This window comes from Heterodontus francisci, chromosome 4, assembly GCF_036365525.1.
Source record: "Heterodontus francisci isolate sHetFra1 chromosome 4, sHetFra1.hap1, whole genome shotgun sequence".
Classification (NCBI taxonomy): Eukaryota; Metazoa; Chordata; class Chondrichthyes; order Heterodontiformes; family Heterodontidae; genus Heterodontus; species Heterodontus francisci.
This window is the reverse complement of record NC_090374.1, coordinates 17465901-17491408: the sequence shown is the minus strand read 5'-3', so window position 1 is coordinate 17491408 and position 25508 is coordinate 17465901. Positions and strand designations below refer to the sequence as shown.

The window sequence follows — 25508 nt, the reverse complement described above, 5'->3', positions numbered from 1 at the left end:
CATGGGATTATGATATTATTGCTATCACAGAGACATGGTTGAGGGAGGGACAGGACTGGCAGCTTAATATTACAGGGTATACAATCTTCAGGCAAGATAGGGGAGGGAGTAAAAGAGGAGGTGGCATTGCACTGTTGATCAAGGAGTCAATTACTGCAGTAAGGAGGGATGATATCTTAATAGGTTCCTCAAATGAGGCCATATGGGTAGAACTTAAAAACAAAAAGGGGGCAATCACTTGGCTGGGAGTGTACTACAGGCCTCCAAACAGTCAGGGAGAGATAGAGGAGCAGATATGTAAGCAAATCTTAGAGAAGTGTAAAAATAATAGGGTAATAACAGTAGGGGATTTCAACTTCCCCAACAACAACTGGGAACGTCTTAGTGCAAAAGGCTTAAAAGGGGCGGAATTCCTAAAATGCATACAGGAGAGCTTTTTGAGCCAGTACGTAGAAAGTCCGACAAGAGAAGGGGCAGTACTGGACCTAATCCTAGGGAATGAAGCGGGACAAGTGGTAGAAGTGTCAGTGGGAGAGCATTGCGGGGATAGTGACCATAACTCCAAGAATTAAGGTAGTTATGGAAAAGGACAAAGAGGGACCGGAAATAAAGGTACTGAATTGGGGAAAGGCCGAATTCAATATGATAAAACAGGATCTAACCAGAATGGACTGGGAGCAGCAACCTGTCGGTAAGCCTACATCAGACCAGTGGGAATCATTCAAAGAGGATATAGTGAGAGTTCAGAGCCACATGTACCTGTTAAGGTGAAGGGTAGGACCAACAAGTCCAGGAAACCCTGGATGTCAAGGGATATAGAGGATTGGATCAGGAAAAAAAAGAGGAGGCTTAAGGCAGATACAGAGCGCTGAAAACAGCGGAGGCACTAGGAGTAGTATAGAAAGTGTAGGGCGGGCTCCTTAAAAAAGTAATTAGGAGAGAGAAGGGGGATATGAAAAAACACTGGCAGACAAGATAAAGGAAAATCCTACGGCATTTTATAAATATATTTCGGGCAAGAGGGTAACCAGGGAAAGAGTAGGTCCCATTAGGGACCAAAGTAGCAATGTGTGTGTGGAGCTGGAGGACATAGGTGAGGTTTTAAAATGATTATTTTTCATCTGTGTTCACGAGGGAGAAGGACGATGTAGGTGTAGAGATCAGGAAGGGGAATTGTGATATACTTGAACATAAAGCATTGAAAGGGAGGAAGTATTAGCTGTTTTAGCAGGCTTAAAAGTTGATAAAACCCCAGGCCCAGATGAGATGTATCCCAGGCTGTTATGTGAGATAAGGGAGAAGATAGCAGGGGCTCTGACACAAATTTCAAATCCTCTCGGGCCACAGGAGGTACCAGAGGACTGGAGGACAGTGAATTTGGTACCATTGTTCAAGAAGGGTAGCAGGGATAAACCAGGTAATTACAGGCCAGTGAGTCTAACATCAGTGGTTGGGAAACCATTGGAAAAAATCCAGAGGGACAGGAATAATCTCCACTTGGAGAGGCAGAAATTAATCAGGGATACTCAGCATGGCTTTGTCAGGGGGAGATTGTGTCTAACTAACTTGATTGAATTTTTCGAGACGGTGACTAGATGTGTAGATGAGGGTAAAGCAGTTGATGTAGTCTACATGGACTTCAGTAAGGCTTTTGATAAGGTCCCGCATGGGAGATTGGGTAAAACGATGTGTCCATGGGATCCAGGGCAATTTGGCAAATTGGATCCGAAATTGGCTTAGTGGCAGGAGGCAGAGGGTGATGGCTGTTTTTGCCAGTAGATGTCTGTGACCTGTGGTGTACCGTAGGGATGGGTGCTGGGACCCTTGCTGTTTGTCGTGTACATAAATGATTTAGACGTGAACATAGGAGGTATGATCAGATAGTTCGTAGATGACACAAAAGTTGGTGGTGTTGTAAATAGTGAGGAGGAAAGCCTTAGATTACAGGACGATATAGATGGGCTGATAAGATGGACAGAGCAGTGGCAAATGGAATTTAATCCTGAGAAGTGTGAAGTGATGCATTTTGGGAGGACTAACAAGGCAAGGCAATATACAATGGATGGTAGGACCCTAGGAAGCACATAAGGTCAGAAGGACCTTGGTGTACTTGTCCATTGATCACTGAAGGCAGCAGCACAGGTAGATAAGGTGGTTAGGAAGGCTTATGGGATTACTTATATTCTGTGCCTCAGCTAATAAAAGAAAGAGCAGGAAGGTTATGATGGAGCTATATAAAACACTAGTTAGGCCACAGCTGGAGTACTGTGTACAGTTCTGGGCACTACACTCTAGGAAGGACGTGATTGCACTGGAGAGGGTGTAGAGGAGATTCACCAGGATGTTGCCTGGGCTGGAGCATTTCAGCTATGAAGAGAGACTGGATGGGCTAGGGTTGTTTTCCTTAGAGCAGAGAAGACTGAGGGGGGATATGATTAAGGTATACAAAATTATGAAGGGCATTGATACGTGATAGATGAGCACTTGAAAAGCCACAGCATACAAGGCTACGGGCTGAGTACTGGAAAATGGGATTAGAGTAGTTAAGTGCTTGATGGCCGGCACAGATACGATGGGCCAAAGGGCCTGTTTCTGTGCTGTACAACTGTATGACTCTAATACCTGTGTCTCTGGGTTACTAGTACAGTGACAATACCACTACACCACTGCCTCCCACGTACAATATCTTAATTGCACATATCCAACTTCTCACGCCCAGTGTACTATTAGAGTGTGCGAAGGGGAGAAGGCAGAATGCACCACTTAGTGGACAACTTGAAAGATCTACATATGGACCTTAACAACTGTAGAAAATTACCTGCTGCAATTTTTAAATTTGATCTCTCACAAAATTCACTGAAAAACAATGATTCTCAGTGGCACTAACATGCAACTATTTTCAGCTTAGAATTTGGAGGAACATGATTTATTGAAGTTTGATTATCTGGAATAAAGCAGATATTGTGGCCACAGATGTTTGGGCAATCTTCTTCTTCTTTGGCCTCCTTGTTTCGAGAGACAATGGGTAAGTGCCTAGAGGTGGTCAGTGGTTTGTGAAGCTGCGCCTGGAGTGGCTATAAAGGCCAATTCTACAGTGACAGACTCTGCAGATAAGATTGGTTGTCGGGGCTGTTACACAGTTGGCTCTCTCCTCGCGCTTGTCTTTTTTCCTGCCAACTGCTAAGTCTCTTCGACTCGCCACTCTTTAGCCCTGTCTTTATGGCTGTCTGCCAGCTCTGGCAATCACTGGCAACTAACTCCCACAACTTGTGGTCAATGTCACAGGACTTCATGTCACGTTTGCAGACGTCTTTAAAGCACAGACATGGACGGCCAGTGGGTCTGATACCAGTGACAAGCTCGCTGTACAATGCGTCCTTGGGGATCCTGCCATCTGCCAAGCCATCTCAAGCGCCATTGGCTCAGTAGGGTGTATATGCTGGCGATGTAGGCCGCCTCGAGGACTTCTGCGTTGGAGATACGGTCCTGCCACCTGATGCCAAGGATTCTTCGGAGGCAGCGAAGATGGAATGAGTTGAGACGTCGCTCTGGGCTGACATACGTTGTCCAGGCCTCGCTGCCACAGAGCAAGGTACTGAGGACACAGGCTTGAAACACTCGGACTTTTATGTTCCTTGTCAGTGCGCCATTTTCCCACACCCTCTCAGCCAGTCTGGGCATAGCAGCGGACGCCTTTCCCATGCGCTTGTTGATTTCTGCATCGAGACAGAGGTTACTGGTGATAGTTTCTTGGTCATAGAGTCATAGAGAGATACAGCAGTGAAACAGGCCCTTCGGCCCACCGAGTCTGTGCCGACCAACAACCACCCACTTATACTAATCCTACATTAATCCCATATTCCTTACCACCTACCTACACTAGGGATAATTTACAATGCCTGCAAGTCTTTGGCAGTGGGAGGAAACCAGAGCACCCGACGGAAACCCACGCGGTCACAGGGAGAACTTGCAAACTCCGCACAGGTAGTACCCAGAACCAAACCTGAGTCGCTGGAGCTGTGAGGCTGTGGTGTTAACCACTGTACCACCTAGTTGAGCCTAGATAGGTGAACTCTTGAACCACTTCCAGAGTGTGGTCCCAATATTGATGGATGGAGCATTTCTGACGTCCTGTCGCATGATGTTCGTTTTCTTGAGGCTGATGGTTAGGCCAAATTCTTGCAGGTAGGCACAATCCTGTCGATGAGTCTCTGCAGACACTCTTCTGTGTGGGATGTTAATGCAGCATCGTCAGCAAAGAGGAGTACCCTGATGAGGACTTTCCGTACTTTGTTCTTCGCTCTAAGACGGGCAAGGTTGAACAACCTGTCATCTGACCTTGTGTGGAGGAAGGTTCCTTCTTCTGAAGACTTGAACACGTGAGAGCAGCAGTGAGAAGATCCCAAATAGTGTAGGTGCGAGAACGCAGCCCTGTTTCACGCCACTCAGGATAGGAAAGGGGTCTGATGAGGCACCGCTCTGCTGAATTGTGCCTTTCATATTGTCATGGAATGAGGTGATGATATTTAGTAGCTTTGGTGGACATCCGATCTTTGCTACTCGTCTCAGGAGACCACGCCTGCTGACGAGGTCAAAGGCTTTGGTGAGATCTTTGAAAGCAACATAGAGGGGCATCTGTTGTTCGCGGCATTTCTCTGTAGCTGACGAAGGGAGAACAGCACGTCAATGGTGGATCTCTCTGCTCGAAAGCCGCACTGTGCCTCAGGGTAGACACACTCAGCCAGCTTCTGGAGTCTGTTTAAAATGACTCGAGCGAAGACTTTCCCCACTATGCCGAGCAGGGAGATTCCACGGTAGTTGTTGCAGTCACCGCGGTCACCCTTGTTCTTATAGAGGGTGATGATATTGGCATCGCGCATGTCCTGTGGTACTACTTACTCATCCCAGCACAGGCAAAGCAGTTCATAGAGTGCTGAATGTATAGCAGGCTTGGCACTCTTGATTATTTCAGGGGTAATGCCGTCCTTTTCAGGGGCTTTTCCACTGGCTAGAGAATCAATGGCATCACTGAGTTCGATTTTGTTGGCTGCTTGTCCAGCTCATCCATGACTGGCAGAGACTGGGCTGCATTGAGGGCAGTATCACTGACATTTTCCCTGGAGTACAGTTCTAGGTAGTGCTCCACCCAGCAGTCCATTTGCTTGCGTTGGTCAGTGATCGTGTCCCCTGTCCCCTGATTTAGACTTGAAGGGGGCGATCTTCTTGATGGTTAGCCCAAAAGCTCTCTTAATGCCACCATACATTGCTCTGATGTTTCCGGTGTCAGAGGCCAGCTGAATACGACTGCATAGGTGTTGCCAGTAGTCATTTGCACAGCGCCTGGCTGTTCTTTGTGCAGCACTTCTGTCTACTTTAAGTGCTACGGATGTTAACTCGCTGGGAGCTTTCTTGTAGTCTGGGTAATAAAGTGAGGAGAAGCCACCCAGGTCTGTGCAGTTGTCTTGTTCAGTTAGCCACAGCATGCAGGCTGACAAGTGTAAACCAAATTGTTCATATGTGCATCTCTCCCAAGGAACATAGAAGAAAAATGCTCGACTGTGAGGTCAGACAATAGATTTTGCTCTCTGCACCTGTTTTTTTGTGGGAGCCGGAGTGGAGTTATCAGATCAGGATATGAGGGAAATACGAGGGTAACTGAAATCACTGTTGAAAAGGTAGTCTTTAAGAGACTTTTGAAGATCGTGAGATGGGCATGGTAGAGGGGTTGAGGGAGACCATTCCACAGTTTTGGGGCAAGATGGCTGAGGCCCTGCTTGAACCGTGAAGTGAGAGGGAACAGGAAAAGGGTGAACACTATAGAGCAGTGCTGGAAAAGCAAATAAGGAAATTTTAATTCTGTTTTTCAGAACTCAAAGATGTCACAAAGAGCTTTAAAGACAATGAGTAGTTTTGAAATGTAGTCACTGTAATAATGTGGATAATGTTGAAGCCAATTTGCACACTGCAAGCTCTCACAAAAAGCAATGTGTTAATGGTAATTCTATTTTTAGCGCTATTGGTTGAAGATGAAATATTAGCCTTGACAGAGAGAATTCCCCTGCTCTTTTTCAAAATAGTACCATGCGATCTTTTACGCCGACCTGAGAGGGCAGACGGATCTTGGTTCAATGTCTTATCGAAAGACAACATCTCTGACAGTGCAGCGCTCCCTCATTACAGTCCTTTTGAAGTGATTCTGAATTGTGAGCAGCAGGAGCTAATGCTCCTACTATAAACAAGATCATCTAATCAAGGTAGAAATCTCTATGATGCTGTTCCAGTCAATTTTCAAAAGGGCAGGTATGGCCATTCTCTGATGTCCATAACACTGTCCTCCAGAACAAGGGCACCCTCATCAAGAATTTCGATCTTCACCTCTTCGCGCTGGATTGAGTCCAGGAGCAAACAGATAAATTTTCTCTGCAACCTTGCAAACAGAGAGATAATATTCCATCAATGAGCTTTGCAGAACACAGTAATTAAAAAAAAAATTAGACTTGTTCTTCAGTTTGAGTCAAATAGACTTGGCCACAGTTATTGTCCATCTCGAGTTTACTTCAGAAGCTCACAGCGGAACATAAGAGCATAAGAAATAGGAGGTGTCGACCAAATGGTCCATCGAGCCTGCCCCGCCATTCAATATGATCATGGCTGATCTTGGGCCTTCAACTCCACCTTCCCATCCACTCCCTAAATCCCTTGATTTCCTGAGACACCAAAAATCTGTCTGTCTCAGCCTTAAATATAGTCAATGATGACACAAGCAGAGCTCAGATCTTTCAGACACTCCTACTATCTTTGCCACTGTTTTATCCTCAGGTGAATGAGATTAGATCAAGCAGCTGCACATTTCTCGGTGACAAGTGTCTGCAACCTGGAGTGAATATAGTGAAATTGAATTTCAAATAAACTGTACTAAGCTGGAAATACAGTAAACTCAATCAAAAGGACATTTGAAGCATGATCATAATAGTGTACAAAATTGGTTCCAATCTGATGATACTCAAATTACTTAGAAAGTTGGGCAATGTTAAGAGCTGGAGGAATCAACAATTTCCCCTGCTCCTGTTGGACCAGAACTAGTAGAAAAGCAACCAAAATGTGATCCCGAAACCAGAATCCCCAAGAACAACAAAACTTGACTGACCATAAAGTACAAGACAAAGTCCTGATGGTTAATTATATGATTACAAAATACTTGTTAACATGAATGAGGGAGTTAACTCAAATTACAGGGCGCAAATAATACCAGGTCACTATAACTACTTTCACATCACAGCCACTTCTTCAGGGCAGCATGAAGGACCACCTTGAAGACTTCATCATACAGTCCATTTACAGCTACATTTAGCATAAAATTCTTTTCCCGATGTAGTACAAAGCTTAGAGCACAAATTGCTGCTCGTCATCCCAATCGCAAAATATGATACCTAGTCATAGAGATATACAGCACCGAAACAGGCCCTTCGGCCCACCGAGTCCATGCCGACCATCAACCACCCATTTATACTAATCCTATATTAATCCCATTATCCCTCTCACATCCCCACCTTCTCTCAATTCTCCTACCACCTACCTACACTAGGGGCAATATTTTTTTTACAATGGTCAATTTACCTATCAACCCGCAAGTCTTTGACATGTGGGAGGAAACCGGAGCACCCAGAGGAAACCCATGCAGTCACAGGGAGGACTTGCAAACTCCGCACAGGCAGTACCCAAAACCGAACCCAGGTCGCTGGAGCGGTGAGGCTGCGGTGCTAGCCACTGCGTCGCTAGTCACTTCACTTGTAATTTACAGACTTAGAAAATATCACTGTGAAAGGGCTAACATAAATAAGACAAATTACTAAGTGAAAATGAATTACACTGCCTCCTTCCTGAGTTTAATCACCAGTAAAGCTTGTGACTCATCAAGCGCATAGTTTGTACAACTGATGTTTAATTCTGATGATTTTATCCGAAATGCAATTGACAATGATCCATGGTGATATGATTTGTCCTGTTTAATTGATGTCCATTATAATGAGGATGAGCAGCCAAGGACAGTTAATCAGCAACTTTATAAAAGCCTATAAAATCATCCCATATAAAAGTGCAATAAATTGGCCACAATTTGTAAGCAGGCAAACAACAATTTTAGTCACCAGCTTCTAACCTAAGAGTTTAAAATCTGGATGAAGCAAGGTGCACCATTTGACCATCAGCACAGAAAGAAAACTGATTCCAGATACAGCCAAATTGTGGTCACTGTGCTTACATTCTCTTTAAGTATAGTCAGTTTAGTAAAGAAATCTCCAGACAGACCAATAAAACCCAGTAATCACTCATTATGGTTAATGCATTGATTTTGGGGAAACAGCTTTTTGTTCGGTTTGTCCAACCATCCATCTGGAAACTACATCCGCCATAAGGAGTGTACAATGTAGCGTATGGTTCTGGGCTTTGGCAACACCTATGGAAAGCTATGGAAAGGTGAAGTAATGTTATTAACGTGCAAAAAACAGACATGGGATATGAGAGCTTGGGAAATGTTCAGATACTGTTCTTTGGATTATTTACAGGATAATTTTGTTTATGCAAAAGACCCTCCAGGGAGACAGTGGAAGCAGTCAGTATTGATTCATTCAAATGCAAATTAGATTACATTTCTTTCAGAAACTAACAGTATTTGAGACATCATGATATGTGACTTATGCAGAATGCTTGAGGGTCACAGGCCGACTTTGGACCTATGGCTCCCAAAGCTCTCTACCAGAGGCTTTCCTTGCCTCATGTCTGGGTCTGTTGGAGACTAATTGATTGAGATGGATTGCTATGATTAGTCAACATCTCCTGCATCATTGTATCATACAACTATCAGGATGGAAGGAGACAAACTTAGATGGACCTTGGTCTTTTCTTTTAATCTGGTAATTCCTGTATGTTCCTATGAATGTTGCCAAATCACAGATGACACCTTTTGGCTGAAGCTGCAAAGGGTGAGGTCTGTTTGGGAGTGATGGCTTTTCCTGCATATGGATGTTTTAATTTTAAATTGAAAAAGCTCAGAAGGGCCAAAGCCTGTTGTGTAGTATATCCTACAGTTACACTGAAGAGGGAGTGTAAAGGACAAGAGAAGGTAAATTAGGGAGTCATCATTCAGTGTCTCCAATCTTGGGTTTTAAATTGTTCCCAAGAACCCAGCAATGGCAGAGGAGATCTTTGGTTGCATGCTTGTACTAGTTCCAGCAGATTACTGCTGGTCACATGAAAACTCCATGGATCTCTTGGAAATCAAATTCTTGCAGAGCTGGAATTGGCGATTGTCTGGGACAACATAGGCACAGGAGTGCAGTGGCCATGGTATTGGACGAGCAATCCAAATTTCATGAGTTCAAATCCCATTAATGTCCTCCAGCCATGTACTATGTGGTTGACTTAATACATACTGCTCAGTTATACAAACAATCCCTGTTTTAAAAGCTATTTCTTAGGGCCTTTAAGGGTGGACAGCCTTGGTCCAAACATGGTGAGGTGAGAGTGACTGCCCTTGATATCAAGGCAGCATTTAACCAAGTATGGCATCAAGGAGCCCTAGCAAAACTGGGGTCATTGGGAATCAGGACTCAAAGCTAGCACAAAGGAAGATGGTTGTGGTTGTTGGAGGTCAATCATCACATCCCAGGACATCACTGCAGGAGTTCCTCAGGGCAGTGTCCTGGACCCAATCATCTTCAGCTGCTTCATCAATGACCATCTCTCCATCATAAGGTCATAAGTGGGGAAGTTTGCTGATGATTGCACAATCTTCAGCACCATCCACAACACCTCAGATACTGAAGCAGTCCATGTCTACATGCAGAAAGATCTGGATAACATTCAGGCTTGGGCTGATAAGTGGCAATTAACATTTGTACCGCACAAGTGCCAGGTAATGACGATCTCAAACGAGAGAGAATCTAACCATCTCCCCTTGACATTCAACTACATTACCATCGCCGCATTCCCATAGGATCAACAGCCTGGGGGTTACCATTGACCAGAAACTGAACTGGACCAGCCATATAAATACTGTGTCTACAAAAGCAGGTCAGAGGCTGGGAATTCTGTGGCGAGTAACTCACCTCCTGATTCCCCAAAGCCTGTCCACAAGGCATAAGTCAGGTGTGCGATGGAATACTCTCCACTTGCCTGGATGAGTACAGCTCCAACACTCAAGAAGCTCAAGACCATCCAGGACAAAGTAGCCCACTTGAATACCAACCCCATCAACATTCACTCCCTCCACCAAAGTGGCAGCGATGTGTACCATCTTCAAGATGCACTGCAGCAACTCACCAAGGCTCCTTCGACAGAACCTTCCAAACCCACAAATTCTACCACATAGAAGGGCATGGGCAGATGCATGGGATCACCACCACCTGCAGGTTGCCCTCCAAGCCACACACCATCCTGACTTGGAACTATATTTCCATTCCTTCACTGTCACTGGGTCAAAATCCTGGAACTCACTTCCAAACAGCACTGTGGGTGTACCCACACCACATGGACTGCAGGTGGTTCAAGATGGCGGCTCACCACCACCTTCTCAAGGGCAATTAGGGATGGCAATAAATGCTGGCCTAGCCAGCGATGCCCACATCCTGTGAAAGAATATTTTAAAAAATGTTGCATTGCCACCCTCAACCTTAGAATTTAAATAAAATTGCAATCCTCACAGAAGCCCATCGCATCCATAACCTGTTACATCAATTTACAAAAACAAAAGTTGAAATGTACAGCTCATCCTACCTGAGGGACCCCGGTGAACTCTGATCCCACAGACCCATCTGACAGCTGTGTTCCATTTATGGAAACCTGCAAAACACAAAATATTAACACACATGAACATAATTAAGTATTAGAAAGCTAACCAGGTTAGTCACTGGAGGACCACATGCTCATGAATAAAGAACAAAGAACAGTACAGCACAGGAACAGGCCAGTCTGCCCTCCAAGCCTGCGCCGATCTTGATGTCTGCCGAAACTAACACCTTCTGCACATCCGGGGCCCATATCCCTCTATTCCCTTCCTATTCATATATTTGCCAAGATGTCTCTTAAATGTCGCTATCGTATCTGCTTCCACCAGCCCCCCTGGCAGCAAGTTCCAGGCACTCACCACCCTCTGTGTAAAGAACTTGCCTCGCACATCCCCTCTAAACTTTGCCCCTCACATCTTAAACCTATGTCCCCTAGTAACTGACTCTTCCACCCTGGGAAAAAGCTTCTGACTATCCACTCTGTCCATGCCGCTCATAACTTTGTAAACCTCTATCATGTCGCCCCTCCACCTCCGTCGTTCCAGTGTAAACAATCCGAGTTTTTCCAACCTCTCCTCATAGCTAATGCCCTCCAGACCAGGCAACATCCTGGTAAATCTCCTCTGTACCCTCTCCAAAGCCTCCACGTCCTTCTGGTAGTGTGGCGACCAGAATTGCACACAATATTCTAAGTGTGGCCTAACTAAGGTTCTGTACAGCTGCAACATGACTTGCCGATTTTTATACTCTATGCCCCGACCGATGAAGGCAAGCATGCCATAAATAAAGTTCATCTCTGAGCATTACCAACTAATCCCATTGTTCCACCCTTTCCCCACAGCCCTGCATCTTCCTTGGTTTCAAATATTCAACCAAATTTACCAACAGTTTCTGCCTGAATCACTCCATGACAAGAAATTTCTCCTAACCTTTCTCCTCACTCTGTGATAATTTTAAATTGATGGCTCCTCATCACCAAATCCACAACCAGAAACAGCCTTTTCCTTTTCACTACAAAATTCCTTCAAAATTTTGAAAACTAATATCAATTTTCTTCTCAACTTCTCGGCTCCAATAGAAATAGTCCCAGTATCCCAAGTCTGTCCTCATTGCTATAGTTTATCCTTGGCATTACCCTGACCTATCAGCAATAACCTAATATCAGTCCACCGATCTGTAGCCTGGACATTGGCCAAGAATGCCCTCTGTGCCTCTCCCGTTCCTCTGATGCCACAACTCCAGAAGAGCAGTGGAAACAGCTGTACTTCAGGACCTATCCGTCTGATATAAAAGATGGCAGTTCACTTTTCTACTAAACACCAGAGAAGCATCTCAGTATTCTGATCAATATTCCTCCCTCAGCCAATATGTTACAGATGAAAAATAGCTGCCATGTTTGACAAAATAACAAGTCACTAGACTTTCAAGTAATTCGCTATGGGCAATAACGCTTCAAAATGCATGAAATACACAATACAAACACTATATAAATGCATGTGGGAAAAAAAAATCCAATTGTGCTTCCCCAGCTGGATCAGCAACCTTAGTCCAGCAAATAGCTACACTAACGGATAGCAGAAATTTGGAACATTTGTTCCCCCAAAATGCTGTTGGAAATTTCAAAACTGAGATGGATAGACTTTGACAAGAGACATAGAAACAAGAAGTTGAAATACAGATCAACCATGACCTAACTGATTGGGGAACAGGGTGAGAGGCTCAATGGTCTAGCCGTGTTCCTATGAACCATGTAGTCCACAAAGATTCCAGATTTGATTTGAGCAGTGTTAAATAATCACGGTTCGAATCCTAAATTCTGCCTAGATTTAGCCAGATTTAGGATGGGAATGGAAAAGTGGAAAAATCAGCCAATGTCATCATTCCAGGTCATTTTCCATCAACCTCTTGAAAATAAGGAAGGCAAAAAGACATTTGGATCAGATAAACTTCGGGTTCCGAAAGGAACTTCAGCAGTTAAACCATTAAAAAAACTATGTATCAAGGTAAATCAGTGTCTTGGCATTTTACTAAATAAAATGCTTCCATCATTATTCACTGTTTTAACTAAAGTGGTGCTCTGTAGTGATTTGCAATATTCACAATGTTAACCACAAAGATAAAAGCAGTGTAAAATATACAATAGAAACCAGCAGAACTGGCGGTAACGAAATGCTTTGACAAGCTACGTACTGCTGTAGTAAACAGCACTGTAGCTCTAGCCACTCAATGAGTAGTACAATCGCCTCGTGATGCTATTCTTACTACCACACGTTGGCCTACCAGGGAAAATGTAAACTGTACATCTTTTCTGTTAAATGTTTCAGTTGCAGGGATTAGAAACTGAAGCCCAGAGACAAGTGCTGACAAGTATATATAAAGTGCAGGGATGAAGGAAGGCCATTCAACCCATCAAAACTCATCCTGCTGTTATATTAACACACCCAACCATGGCACCCATTATACTTTGAATAACTCCTATATTTTTGACTCTAAGATTTTCTATCATTATGGCAAACATTAATCACTCTGATTGATGTTTTACTTGATACCCATTTTCATTAATTCCCATTTCTGTCCTTACTTTGAATTAATGACTGGGTTTACCTTACCTGATTTATTATTTTACCTGACAAAGTGGCACCCTTCCTTCCAGATAATAAAGCTCAAGCTTCTTTGAACTGCCCTCAAAGTTTATTCTCTTTACTACAGAACAGCAGAATCTATCATTTTACCATTGGATGCTTGTTGCAGCTAACATTTCAGATATCTATTGCACTTGCCTGAAATCCTAGCGATCACTGCGCATTTTATACACCCTACTTGCTTATTTTGTCTACTAATGTCGGCAGGTTAAATCGTGGAATGCCATCAAGTTTGCTTTGGTGCTTTTTTCTGCATGAGCCGCCAAAGTTTAACCCCACTCTCCTGCCACTGCCTAAATCCTTTATTGTTGCTTTTTCCAACAAAGTACATAATTTTTCTCTTTAAATAAATGACATTTTTCTTCAGCAGTCTTTTGCAGCAGAGATTTCGGTGTTCTGTCCATCCTGTGTAAAGATTTTTTTTTCTCTAACCTCCCTTTTAATTAACTTAATTTTCTGGCTTGCTCATAAACCTGCATAAGACCATCATATCACCCGATAACCTTCTCAGCTCAAGTTTTCCAATAACTGGAACCTTTCATTCCTGTGTGCATGCTGGCCATTTTCACTGCCACAGCAACACTAAGACAAAATTAGATCGCGACAGATTATGGGTAGTTAAAAGTGAGTCAGTATTCAATAGCTTTCACTCTGTCCCCCAGCAAATTATAATACAGACATGAATTTATTGGTGTTTTGGGAGTCCAGTGCATGAGGAACTGGTTTAAAAGCCTTGGGATACTTTGAGAACATAAGAAATAGGAGGTGCCGACCACACGGCCTATCGAGCCTGCCCTGCCATTCAATATGATCATGGCTGATCTTGGGCTTCAACTCCACTTTCCTGCCTGCTCCCCATATTCCTCGATTCCCTGAGACCAAAAATCTGTCTATCCTGGCCTTAAAAATATTCAACAATGGAGCATCCACAACCCATAAGGGTACAGAATTTCAAAGATTCACAACCCCTTGTGTGAAGATGTTTCTCCTCATCTCAGTCCTAAATCGTTCCCTTATCCTCACCTGCGTTCTAGATTTCCCAGCCAGCGGAAACAAGCTCTCAGTTTCTACACTCTTAAGATCCTTCAGAATCTTGTATGTTTCAATAAGATCATCTCTCATTCGTCTAAATTCAACAGAATATAGGCCTAGTTTACTCAGCCTCTCATTAGGACAACCCTCTCATCCCAGGGACCAATCTCATGACCCTTCGCTGTACTGCCTACAAGGAAAGTATATCCTTCCTTCAAAATGGAGACCAAAACTGCACACAGTACTCCAGGTGTGGTCTCACCCAAGCCCTGTACAACTGTAGCAAGATGTCCTTATTCTTGTACTCCAATCCCCTTGCAATAAAAGCAACATGCTATATATACCTTCCTAATTGCTTACTTTACCTGCATGCTAACTTTGTGTTCCTTGTACGAGCACACCCAAGTCTCTGATCATTTACAAGTTTCACATTCTGCTCTTCTATTCTTACAAAGTGCCTCACACTTGCCCACATTATACTCCATCTGCCACCGTGTTGGCATTCATCTAACCTCTCTACATCTCTTTGCAGCGTGTGCCCTCCCCACAGCTTGCATTTCCATCTACCTTTCTATCAGCAAACTTTGATACATTTCTCTCTATCTCTTCGTCTAAGTCTTTAATATAGATTGGAAATAGAAGAGGTCCCAGCACTGATCATTTTAACACTCCCCTAGTCACAGTCTTCCAACCTGAAAATGCTCCATTTATGCCTATTCTTTGTTTCCTATCTGTTAATCAATCCTCTATCCATGTTAATATATTGGCTGCGTTTGCTGACAACGCTACCAATAGGTGGCGCTGCAGTGGCATATGCATAAATGCAGCCTGTGCCACTAAAACGTCAAAGTCTGCGACGTCAGCAGCTGCCAGGACTAAAGATGGCACTGCTCAAATAATCACACGAAGGCAACCTAAACATATGGCAGCACACAATGGCAGGAGGGAGGGACTGAGCCGGTGGGCCGGCCGGTGGGGAGTGAGCGAGTGGGCCGAGGGGTTAGCAGGCGGGCTGGCAGGGTAGTGGGCGGGCGGCACGGGAGGTGAGAGCAAGCGGGGGGGGGGGGGGGGGGATGGGGGTGAAGGAGGAGAGCGCACCCGCCGCCACCACCAAGATCTTCGACCGCGCACTCGCCGCTTCCCTCACCACAGCTCTCTGCACGCGTTACTCGAAGACGTAATCTGCGCATGCACCAACCAGTCTTGGCATGCGGAACGCAGTGCATGCGCAGAGAGTAGGAGCCAATCTGATGACATCAACTGCCGGCTGCGCTGTCAATAATCACTTTGTAATATATTATTCCCAACTCCACGAGTCCTTATCTTGCCCATTAACCTTTTGTGTGGCACCTTATCCAATATCTTTTGGAAATCCAGTGATACTACATCTACGATTCACCTTTATCTACCCTACTAGTTACATCCTCAAAAAACTCTAATAAATTTGTCAAATAGAATTTCCCTTTAGTAAAACTATGTTGACTTGTTCTAATCACACTGTGCATTGTTAAGAACATAGAACATTACAGCGCAGTACAGGCCCTTCGGCCCTCGATGTTGCGCCGACCTGTGAAACCATCTGACCTAAACTATTCCATTTTCATCCATATGTCTATCCAATGACCACTTAAATGCCCTTAAAGTTGGCGAGTCTACTACTGTTGCAGGCAGGGCGTTCCACGCCCCTACTACTCTCTGAGTAAAGAAACTACCTCTGACATCTGACCTATATCTATCACCCCTCAACTTAAAGCTATGTCCCCTCGTGTTTGCCATCACCATCCGAGGAAAAAGACTCTCACTATCCACCCTATCTAACCCTCTGATTATCTTATATGTCTCTATTAAGTCACCTCCCCTCCTCCTTCTCTCCAACGAAAACAACCTCAAGTCCCTCAGCCTTTCCTCGTAAGACCTTCCCTCCATACCAGGCAACATCCTAGTAAATCTCCTCTGCACCCTTTCCAAAGCTTCCACATCCTTCCTATAATGCGGTGACCAGAACTGCACGCAATACTCCAGGTGCGGTCTCACCAGAGTTTTGTACAGCTGCAGCATGACCTCGTGGCTCCGAAACTCGATCCCCCTACTAATAAAAGCTAACACACCATATGCCTTCTTAACAGCCCTATTAACCTGGGTGGCAACTTTCAGGGATTTAGACTTCCTGAACGACGGATTCCAGCACTTTTCCAATGACTGATGTCAGGGTAACTGGCCTGTCCTTCCCTGTTTTTTTGCTCCCTGCTTTCTTGAAGTTGTGTTACATTTGCTAACTTTCAATCTGCTGGCACATACATACGAACATGTGAATTAAGAGGAGTAGGCCACTCAGCCCCTCGAGCCTGCTCCGCCATTCAATAAGTTCATGGATTACTCCACAATCCCACCTACCCCCGCTAACCTTTCACCCCCTTGCTCACAAATAATCTACCTCCCTCTGCCTTAAAAATATTCAAAGACTTTACTACCACCGCCTTTTGAAGAGTTCCAAAGAATCAGGACCCTCAGAGAAAAAATATCTCATCTCTGTCTTAAATGGGCGATCCCTTATTTTTAAATAGTGACCCTCTAGCAGTGACACAAGAACAAAGAACAGTACAGTAAAAGCAAAATACTGCAGGTGCTGGAAATCTGAAATAAAAACAAGAAACACTGGAACCACTCAGCAGGTCTGGCAGCATCTGTGGAAAGTGAAGCAGAGTTAACGTTTCGGATCAGTGACCCTTCTTCGGAACGCACGGAATTGCACGCAATTCATTACAGAATTCAGGAAATTTTGGAAAATCACAGCCAGCACATCCACTATCTCTGCAGTTATCTCTCTTAGAACCTTGGATGTAGGTCATCAGGTCCTGGCAATGTGACAGATTTTAGTCCCTTTTAATGTCGCTTTTAATTCATGACCTCAGTGAAAATGGCCCTAGGCAGCAGCGATCATAATATGATTGAATTTTACAACCAGTTTGAGGGAGGGAAAAGTAGGTCCAATACTAGTATTTTAAACTTAAATAAGGGCAATTATGAGGGCATGAAAGCACAGCTAGCAAAAGTGAACTGGCAAAGTAGTTAAGGGATACGTCAATAGAGATGCTGTGGCAGACATTTAAAGGGATATTACAGAATACACAGAATAGATACATTCCAAAGAGAAAGAAAAACTCCACGGGGAGGACCCACAATTCATGGTTAACTAAAAAAGTTAAAGATAGTATCAAATTTAAAGAAAGGGTGTATAATTGCACAAAGATGGGTGGCAGGTCACAGGATTGGACAGAATATAAAAAGCAGCAAAGAATGACTAAAAGATTGATAAGGAGGGACAAATTAAAGTACGAGAGAAAGCTAGCGAGAAATATAAAAACAGATAGTAAGAGTTTCTATAGATTTTTTTTTAAAGTGTTAAAGAAAAGGGCGGCACAGTGGTTAGCACCGCAACCTCATAGCTCCAGCGACCCGGGTTCAGTTCTGGGTACTGCTTGTGCGGAGTTTGCACATTCTCCCTGTGACTGCGTGGGTTTCCGCCGGGTGCTCCGGTTTCCTCTCTCAGCCAAAGACTTGCAGGTTGATAGGTAAATTGGCCATTGTAAATTGCCCCTAGTGTAGGGAGGTGGTAGGAGAATGGTGCGGATGTGGTAGGGAATATGGGATTAATGTAGGATTAGTATAAATGGGTGGTTGTTGGTCGGTACAGACTCGGTGGGCTGAAGGGCCTGTTTCAGCAGAATCTCTAAATAAATAAATAGAAGATTGGCTAGCTAACAGGAAACAGAGAGTAGGCATAAATGGGTCATTTTCTGGTTGGCAAGATGTAATGAGTGGTGTGCTGCAGGGATCAGTGCTGGGGCCTCAACTTTTACAATTAATATAAATGAGTTGGATGAAGGGCCCGAAGGTATGGTTGCTAAGTTTGATGAAGGGCCCGAAGGTATCGTTGCTAAATTTGCTGATGACACAAAGATAGGTAGGAAAGTAAATTGTGAAGAGGACATTAAGAGCCTACAAAGGGATATAGATAGGTTAAGTGAGTGGGCAAAGACCTGCCAAATGGAGTATAATGTGGGAAAATGTGAAATTGTCCATTTTGGCAGGAAGCATAAAAAAGCAGCATATTATCTAAATGGTGAGAGATTGCAGAGCTCTGAGATGCAGAGGGATCTGGGTGTCCTAGTGCGTGAATTGCAAAAGGTTAGTATGCAGGTACAGCAAGTACTTCGGTAAACTAATAGAATGTTGTTTATTGTGAGAATAGAATACAAATGTAGGGAGATATGCTGCAGTTACACAGGGCATTAGTGAGACCACATCTGGAGTACTGTGTACAGTATTGGTCTCCTTATTTAAGGAAGGATGTAGATGCGTTGGAAGCAGTTCAGAGAAGGTTTACCAGACTAATACCTTGAATGGGCACGTTGTCTTATGAGGAAAGGTTGGACAGGCTAGGCTTGTATCCGCTGGAGTTTAGAAGAGTAAGAGGCGACTTGATTGAAATGTGTAAGATTCTGAGGGGTCTTGACTGGGTGGCTGTAGAAAGGATGTTTCCCCTTGTGGGAGAATCTCGAACTAGGGGTCACTGTTTAAAAATAAGGGGTTGCCCATTTAAGACAGATGAGGAGAAATTTTTCTCAGAGGGTTGAGAGTCTTTGGAACTCTCTTCCTCAAAAGGCGGTGGAAGCAGAGTCTTTGAATATTTTTAAGGCAGAAGGAGACAGATTCTTGATAAGCAAGTGAGTGAAAGGTTATGAGGGTAGGCAGGAACGTGGAGTCAAGCTTACAATCAGATCAGCCACGATCTTGTTGAATGGCGCAGCAGGCTCAAGGGGCTGAGTGGCCTACTCCTGCTTCTAATTCATATGTCTGTACTGCTGTTAATTATTATAATTTACTCACTTTTTAGCCCCTAGGTTACTCTCTTTTTCTGTTATGCAGCTTGTGTCTTCTATTGTGAAGTCAGACAAAATATTTGTTCAATGTCTCTGCCATTTTCTCATTCCGCATGATAATTTCTCCTGTCTCTGCTTCTAAGTGACCAACATTTACTTTAGCTACTCTCTTCCTTTTTATATACTTGTAAAAACTCTTACAATCTGTTTTAATATTCCTGGATAGTTTACTCTCATTCAATTTTTTTTCCTTTTTAATCATCTTTTTGGTGGCCTTTTGCTGGTTTCTAAAGCACTCCCAATACTCAGACTTAGTACTGTTGTTCGCAACATTATAAGCCTCTTTTAATCTAATACTATACTTAACTTCCAGAGTAAGCCATGGATGGATCTTTCTTGCTGAGCTCTATTTTTCAATGGAATGCATTTTTCTTGAAGATTTTGAAATGTTTCTTTAAATGTTTCCCACTTTTTAATTACTGCCATACCCTGTAGTCTGCTTACCCCATCAACCTCAGCCAGTTCTCTCCTCATACCAATGTAATTGGCTTTGTTTAATTTTAGGATTCTTGTTTGTGACCGGAATGTGTCGCTTTCAAACTTAATGTGGAAATCAATTGTATTCTGATCACTTTTTCTCAGAGGATCTTTTACTAGGAGATTACTAATTAAACCTGCCTCATTACACAAAATTAGATCTACAATAGCTTTATCCCATGTTGGTTCCGCAACCATAGAAAAATTACAGTACAGGAGGCCATTCAGCCCATCGTGTCCCTGCCGGGTCCACATACTGCTCCAGGAAACTGTCATGAAAACATTCTACAAACTAATCTTATGGACCATCCTTGCCAATTTGATTGGTTCCAGTCTATAAGATGATTAATGTCCCCACAATTATTACATTGCCTTTGTTAAAAGCACCAATAATTTCTTATTTAATGCTCTGTCCAATGGCACAACTCCTGTTAAGGGGCCTTTCAACCACTCCAACCAGCGTTTCCTGACTCTTGCTATTCCTAATCTGCACCCATACTGATTCTACTTCCTGATCTTGAGTCAAGGTCCTTTGATCTTGAGACAAGGTCCTTTCTCACCTATGTCATCCTTGATTATCAGGGCTACCTACCCCTCCTCCTTAGCCATTCTGTCTGTCTTTTCGAAACACTGTGTACCCTGGAATATTTATTTCCCAACCTTAGTCACCTTGTAACCATGTCTCTGTAATGGCGATTAGGTCTAAACCATTTATTTCTATTTGTGTCACTAGTTCATTTATCTTATTGCGGATGCTTCATGCATTCAGATAAAGAACCTTGAACTTCATTTGTTTTTACTGCTATTCCTGGCATGGACCTTACTCGCTGATGCACAACTACTGTTAAATGCTCTGTCCCTTCCTGTCTCATTCTGCTTGTCTTCACCCACATCACTCAACTGTTTTATTGCCTCGACTTTTCTCTTTGGATTTCTAAATCGCCCTTCACCTAAAACCCCTCCCCCACTGCTCCCAACATTTAGTTTAAATGCCTATCCACAGCCCTAACTGTGTGATTTAGCAGGACACTGGTCCCAGCCCAGTTTAAGTGGAGCCCATCCCAAAGGAACAGCTCTATCCTTTGGCCCATCCCAAAGGAACAGCAACGCACCAAGGCTCCTTAGACAACACCTTCCAAACCCGCGACCTCGACCACCTCGAAGGACAAGAGCAGCAGATGCATGAGAACATCACCACCTGCACGTTCCCGTCCAAGTCATATACCAGCCTGACTTGGAACTATATCGCCGTTCCTTCACCGTCACTGGGTCAAAATCCTGGAACTCCCTTCCCAACAACACTGTGGGTGTACCTACCTCACATGGACTGCAGCAGTTCAAGAAGGCAGCTCACCACCACCTTCTCAAGGGCAATTAGTGTCAGGAATAAGGGTGATGAACTTAGAGCATGGATCAGTACTTGGAGCTATGATGTTGTGGCCATTACAGAGACATGGGTATCACAAGGGCAGGAATGGATGTTGGATGTTCCAGGGTTTAGATGTTTCAAAAGGAATATAGAGGGAGGTAAAAGAGGTGGGGGAGTGGCATTGTTAATCAGGGATAGTATCACATCTGCAGAAAGGGAGGTCGTCGAGGAGGGTTTGTCTACTGAGTCATTATGGGTGGAAGTCAGAAACAGGAAAGGAGCAGTCACTTTATTGGGAGTTTTCTATAGACCTCCCAATAGCAACAGAGACATGGAGGAACAGATTGGGAGGCAGATTTTGGAAAAGTGCAGAAGTAACAGGGTTGTTGTCATGGGTGACTTCAACTTCCCTAATATTGATTGGAACCTCCTTAGTGCAAATAGTTTGGATGGAGCAGTTTTTGTCAGGTGTGTCCAGGAAGGTTTCCTGACTCAATATGTAGATAGGCCGACTAGAGGGGAGACTATGTTGGACTTGGTGCTTGGCAACGAACCAGGCCAGGTGGCAGATCTCTCGGTGGGAGAGCATTTCGGTGATAGTGATCACAACTCCCTGACCTTTACTATCGTCATGGAGAGGGACAGGAACAGACGGGATGGGAAAATATTTAATTGGGGAGGGGGAATTACAATGCTATTAGGCAGGAACTGGGGAGCATAAATTGGGAACAGATGTTCTCAGGGAAATGCACGACAGAAATGTGGAGGTTGTTTAGGGAGCACTTGCTGCGACTGCTGGATAGGTCTGTCCCAATGAGGCAGGGAAGGGATGGTAGGGTGAAGGAACCTTGGATGACAAGAGATGTGGAACAGCTAGTCAAGAGGAAGAAGGAAGGTTGAGGAAGCAAGGATCAGACAGGGCTCGAGAGGGTTACAAGGTAGCCAGGAAGGAACTGAAGAATGGACTTAGGAGAGCTAGAAGGGGACATGAAAAAGTCTTGGCGGTTAGGATTAAGGAAAATCCCAAGGCGTTCTACACTTATGTGAGGAACAAGAGGATGGCCAGAGTGAGGGTAGGGCCGATCAGGGATAGCGGAGGGAACTTGTGCCTGGAGTCGGAGGAGGTAGGGGAGGTCCTAAATGAATACTTTGCTTCAGTATTCACTAGTGAGAGGGACCTGGTCGTTTGAGAGGACAGCGTGGAACAGGCTGATATGCTCGAACAGGTTGAGGTTAAGAGGGAGGATGTGCTGGAAATTTTGAATGATATGAGGACGGAGAAGTCCCCGGGGCCAGACGGGATATACCCAAGGATATTACGGGAAGCGAGGGAAGAGATTGCTGCGCCTTTGGCAATGATCTTTGCGTCTTCACTGTCCACTGGAGTAGTACTGGATGATTGGAGGGTGGCAAATGATGTTCCCTTGTTCAAGAAAGGGAATAGGGATAACCCTGGGAATTATAGACCAGTCAGTCTTACGTCGGTAGTGGGCAAATTATTGGAGAGGATTCTGAGAGACAGGATTTATGATTATTTGGAAAAGTATGGTTTGATTAGAGACAGTCAGCACGGCTTTGTGAGGGGCAGGTCATGCCTCACAAGCCTTATTGAATTCTTTGAAGATGTGACAAAACACATTGATGAAGGAAGAGCAGTGGATGTGGTGTATATGGATTTTAGCAAGGCGTTTGATAAGGTTCCCCATAGTAGGCTCATTCAGAAAGTAAGGAGGCATGGGATTCAGGGAAAGTTGGCTGTCTGGATACAAAATTGGCTGGTCCATAGAAGTCAGAGGGTGGTAGTAGATGGAAAGTATTCCGCATGGAGCTCGGTGACCAGTGGTGTTCCACAAGGATCTGTTCTGGGACCTCTGCTCTTTGTGATTTTTATAAATGACTTGGATGAGGAAGTGGAAGGCTGGGTTAGCAAGTTTGCCGATGACACGAAGGTTGCTGGAGTTGTGGATAGTGTGGAAGGCTGTTGTTGGTTGCAACGGGACATTGACAGGATGCAGAGCTGGGCTGAGAAGTGGCAGATGGAGTTCAACCTGGAAAAGTGTGAAGTGATTCATTTTGGAAGGTCGAATTTGAATGCGGAATACAGGCTTAAAGACAGGATTCTTGATAGTGTGGAGGAACAGAGGGATCTTGGGGTCCATGTCCATAGATCGCTCAAAGTTGCCACCCAAGTTGATAGGGTTGTTAAGGAGGAGTATGGTGTGTTGGCTTTCATTAACAGGGGGATTGGGTTTAAGAGCCGCGAGGGTATGCTGCAGCTCTATAAAGCCCTGGTTTGACCACACTTGGAATATTGTGTTCAGTTCTGGTCGCCTCATTATAGGAAGGATGCGGAAGCTTTAGAGAGGGTGCAGAGGAGATTTACCAGGATGCTGCCTGGACTGGAGGGCATGTCTTACGAAGAAAGATTGAGGGTGCTAAGGCTTTTCTCATTGGAGCGAAGAAGGATGAGAGGTGACTTGATAGAGGGGTACAAGATGATGAGAGGCATAGATAGAGTGGATAGTCAGAGACTTTTTCCCAGGATGGAAAGGGCTATCACCAGAGGGCATAATTTTAAGGTGATTGGAGGAAGGTTTCGGGGAGATGTCAAAGGTAGGTTCTTTACACAGAGAGTGGTGGGTGCATGGAATGCACTGCCAGCGGTGGTAGTAGAAGCAGATACATTAGGGGCATTTAAGCGACTCTTGGATAGGTACATGGATGATAGTAGAATGAAGGGTAGGTAGTTAGTTTGATCTTAGAGTAGGTTAAAGGTTTGGCACAACATCGTGAGCCGAAGGGCCTGTACTGTGCTGTTCTATGTTCTAATTAGGGATGGGCAATAAATGCTGGCATAGCCAGTGACACCCACATCCCATGAAAGAATAAAAATAAATCTGCCGGTGCCCTATGAATCGAAATCCTTTCTTCCCACACCACTGAGTTACCCATTTGATTCTCTAATCTGCTTGACCCTATGCCAATTAGCACGCGGCTCAGGTAAGAATGATGATTGCGACAAGGTGCTATATTGGTGTTATTGTCGAAAAATGCCAAAAGACCTTTCATGGCCTTCCAAGTGGAGATCTATAGCTCAGTGTTGCAGGCTGGATTCAAACACAGGATCTGCAGGTAAAAGGACTGACTCAAGTGCACTACACAGTCTACCAGTGTTCCATTTCGTCGCTAGGATTTCAGAAAATACAACAGTCATGTGAAATATCTGTAGCGCAATAATTAGTTGGCAGTACAAGTAGATTTTGATCCTTCAAACCTTAGGTTGTTCCTGGAGAAAGTACCTCCAGGTACTTTAACAATGGTGTCAAGTACTGGTTACAGTTCTTTTGGTGCTTGTGGCAATAGTAGGATATGAGACAGTTATTGAATATCACAAAAGAAATGTATTGCCACAGCACCAAATTATAACTTTGCGCATACTATTATGCTAAGTAAGCAGAGAGTTATGATCCTTTTTTTAAAAAATCTGCAGTGTGTCTTTATGTCAGCAAAGGATCAGTACTGCTTTAAGAACCAACAAGCCTCAGGAGTTAGAGAAGGTGCATTCTGATTGCCATTGGATACGACCAGAGTGGGAACCAACCAGCTTAAAAGGTGCATCCTGGTTGCCTTGGATAAAGCCACTCAGAGACTAAGGTTGCCACTTAATTTTGAAACTAGTTGAAAAACTGGCTTTTGCAGAGAAGTTGAGACGTAGACAGTCTGCCAGCATATGAAGGAAAAATTAGAGCTCTCCTGTCTCTTTAAACCCTATATATTACGAAGATGATTTATGAAGGAAGGGCAGTGGATGTTATCTATATGGACTTTAGTAAAGCCTTTGACAAGGTCCCGCATGGCAGACTGGTACAAAAGGTGAAGTCACACGGGATCAGAGGTGAGCTGGCAAGATGGATACAGGACTGGCTCGGTCATAGAAGACAGAGGGTATCAGTGGATGGGTGTTTTTCTGAACGGAGGGATGTAACTAGTGGTGTTCCGCAGAGATCAGTGCTGGGACCTTTGCTGTTTGTAGTATATATAAATGATTTGGAGGAAAATGTAGCTGGTCTGATTAGTAAGTTTGCGGACGACACAAAGGTTGGTGGAGTTGCGGATAATGATGAGGATTGTCAGAGGATACAGCAGGATATAGATCGGTTGGAGACTTGGGCGGAGAAATGGCAGATGGAGTTTAATCCGGACAAATGTGAGGTAATGCATTTTGGAAGATCTAATGCAGGTGGGGGGGTATACAGTAAAT

General features: G+C 44.1%; 1 protein-coding gene across 2 annotated transcripts in view; it reads right to left on the bottom strand.

Annotated features, from left to right (window-relative positions):
• Window positions 1-25508, bottom strand: part of fam193a (family with sequence similarity 193 member A) — a 312966-nt gene that overhangs the window by 147922 nt on the left and 139536 nt on the right. For both annotated transcript variants that reach the window (XM_068029230.1, XM_068029231.1), the window contains exon 2: window positions 10774-10839. In XM_068029230.1, coding sequence (XP_067885331.1) covers window positions 10774-10839 — 66 coding nt within the window. The remainder of the gene's footprint in view (window positions 1-10773; window positions 10840-25508) is intronic.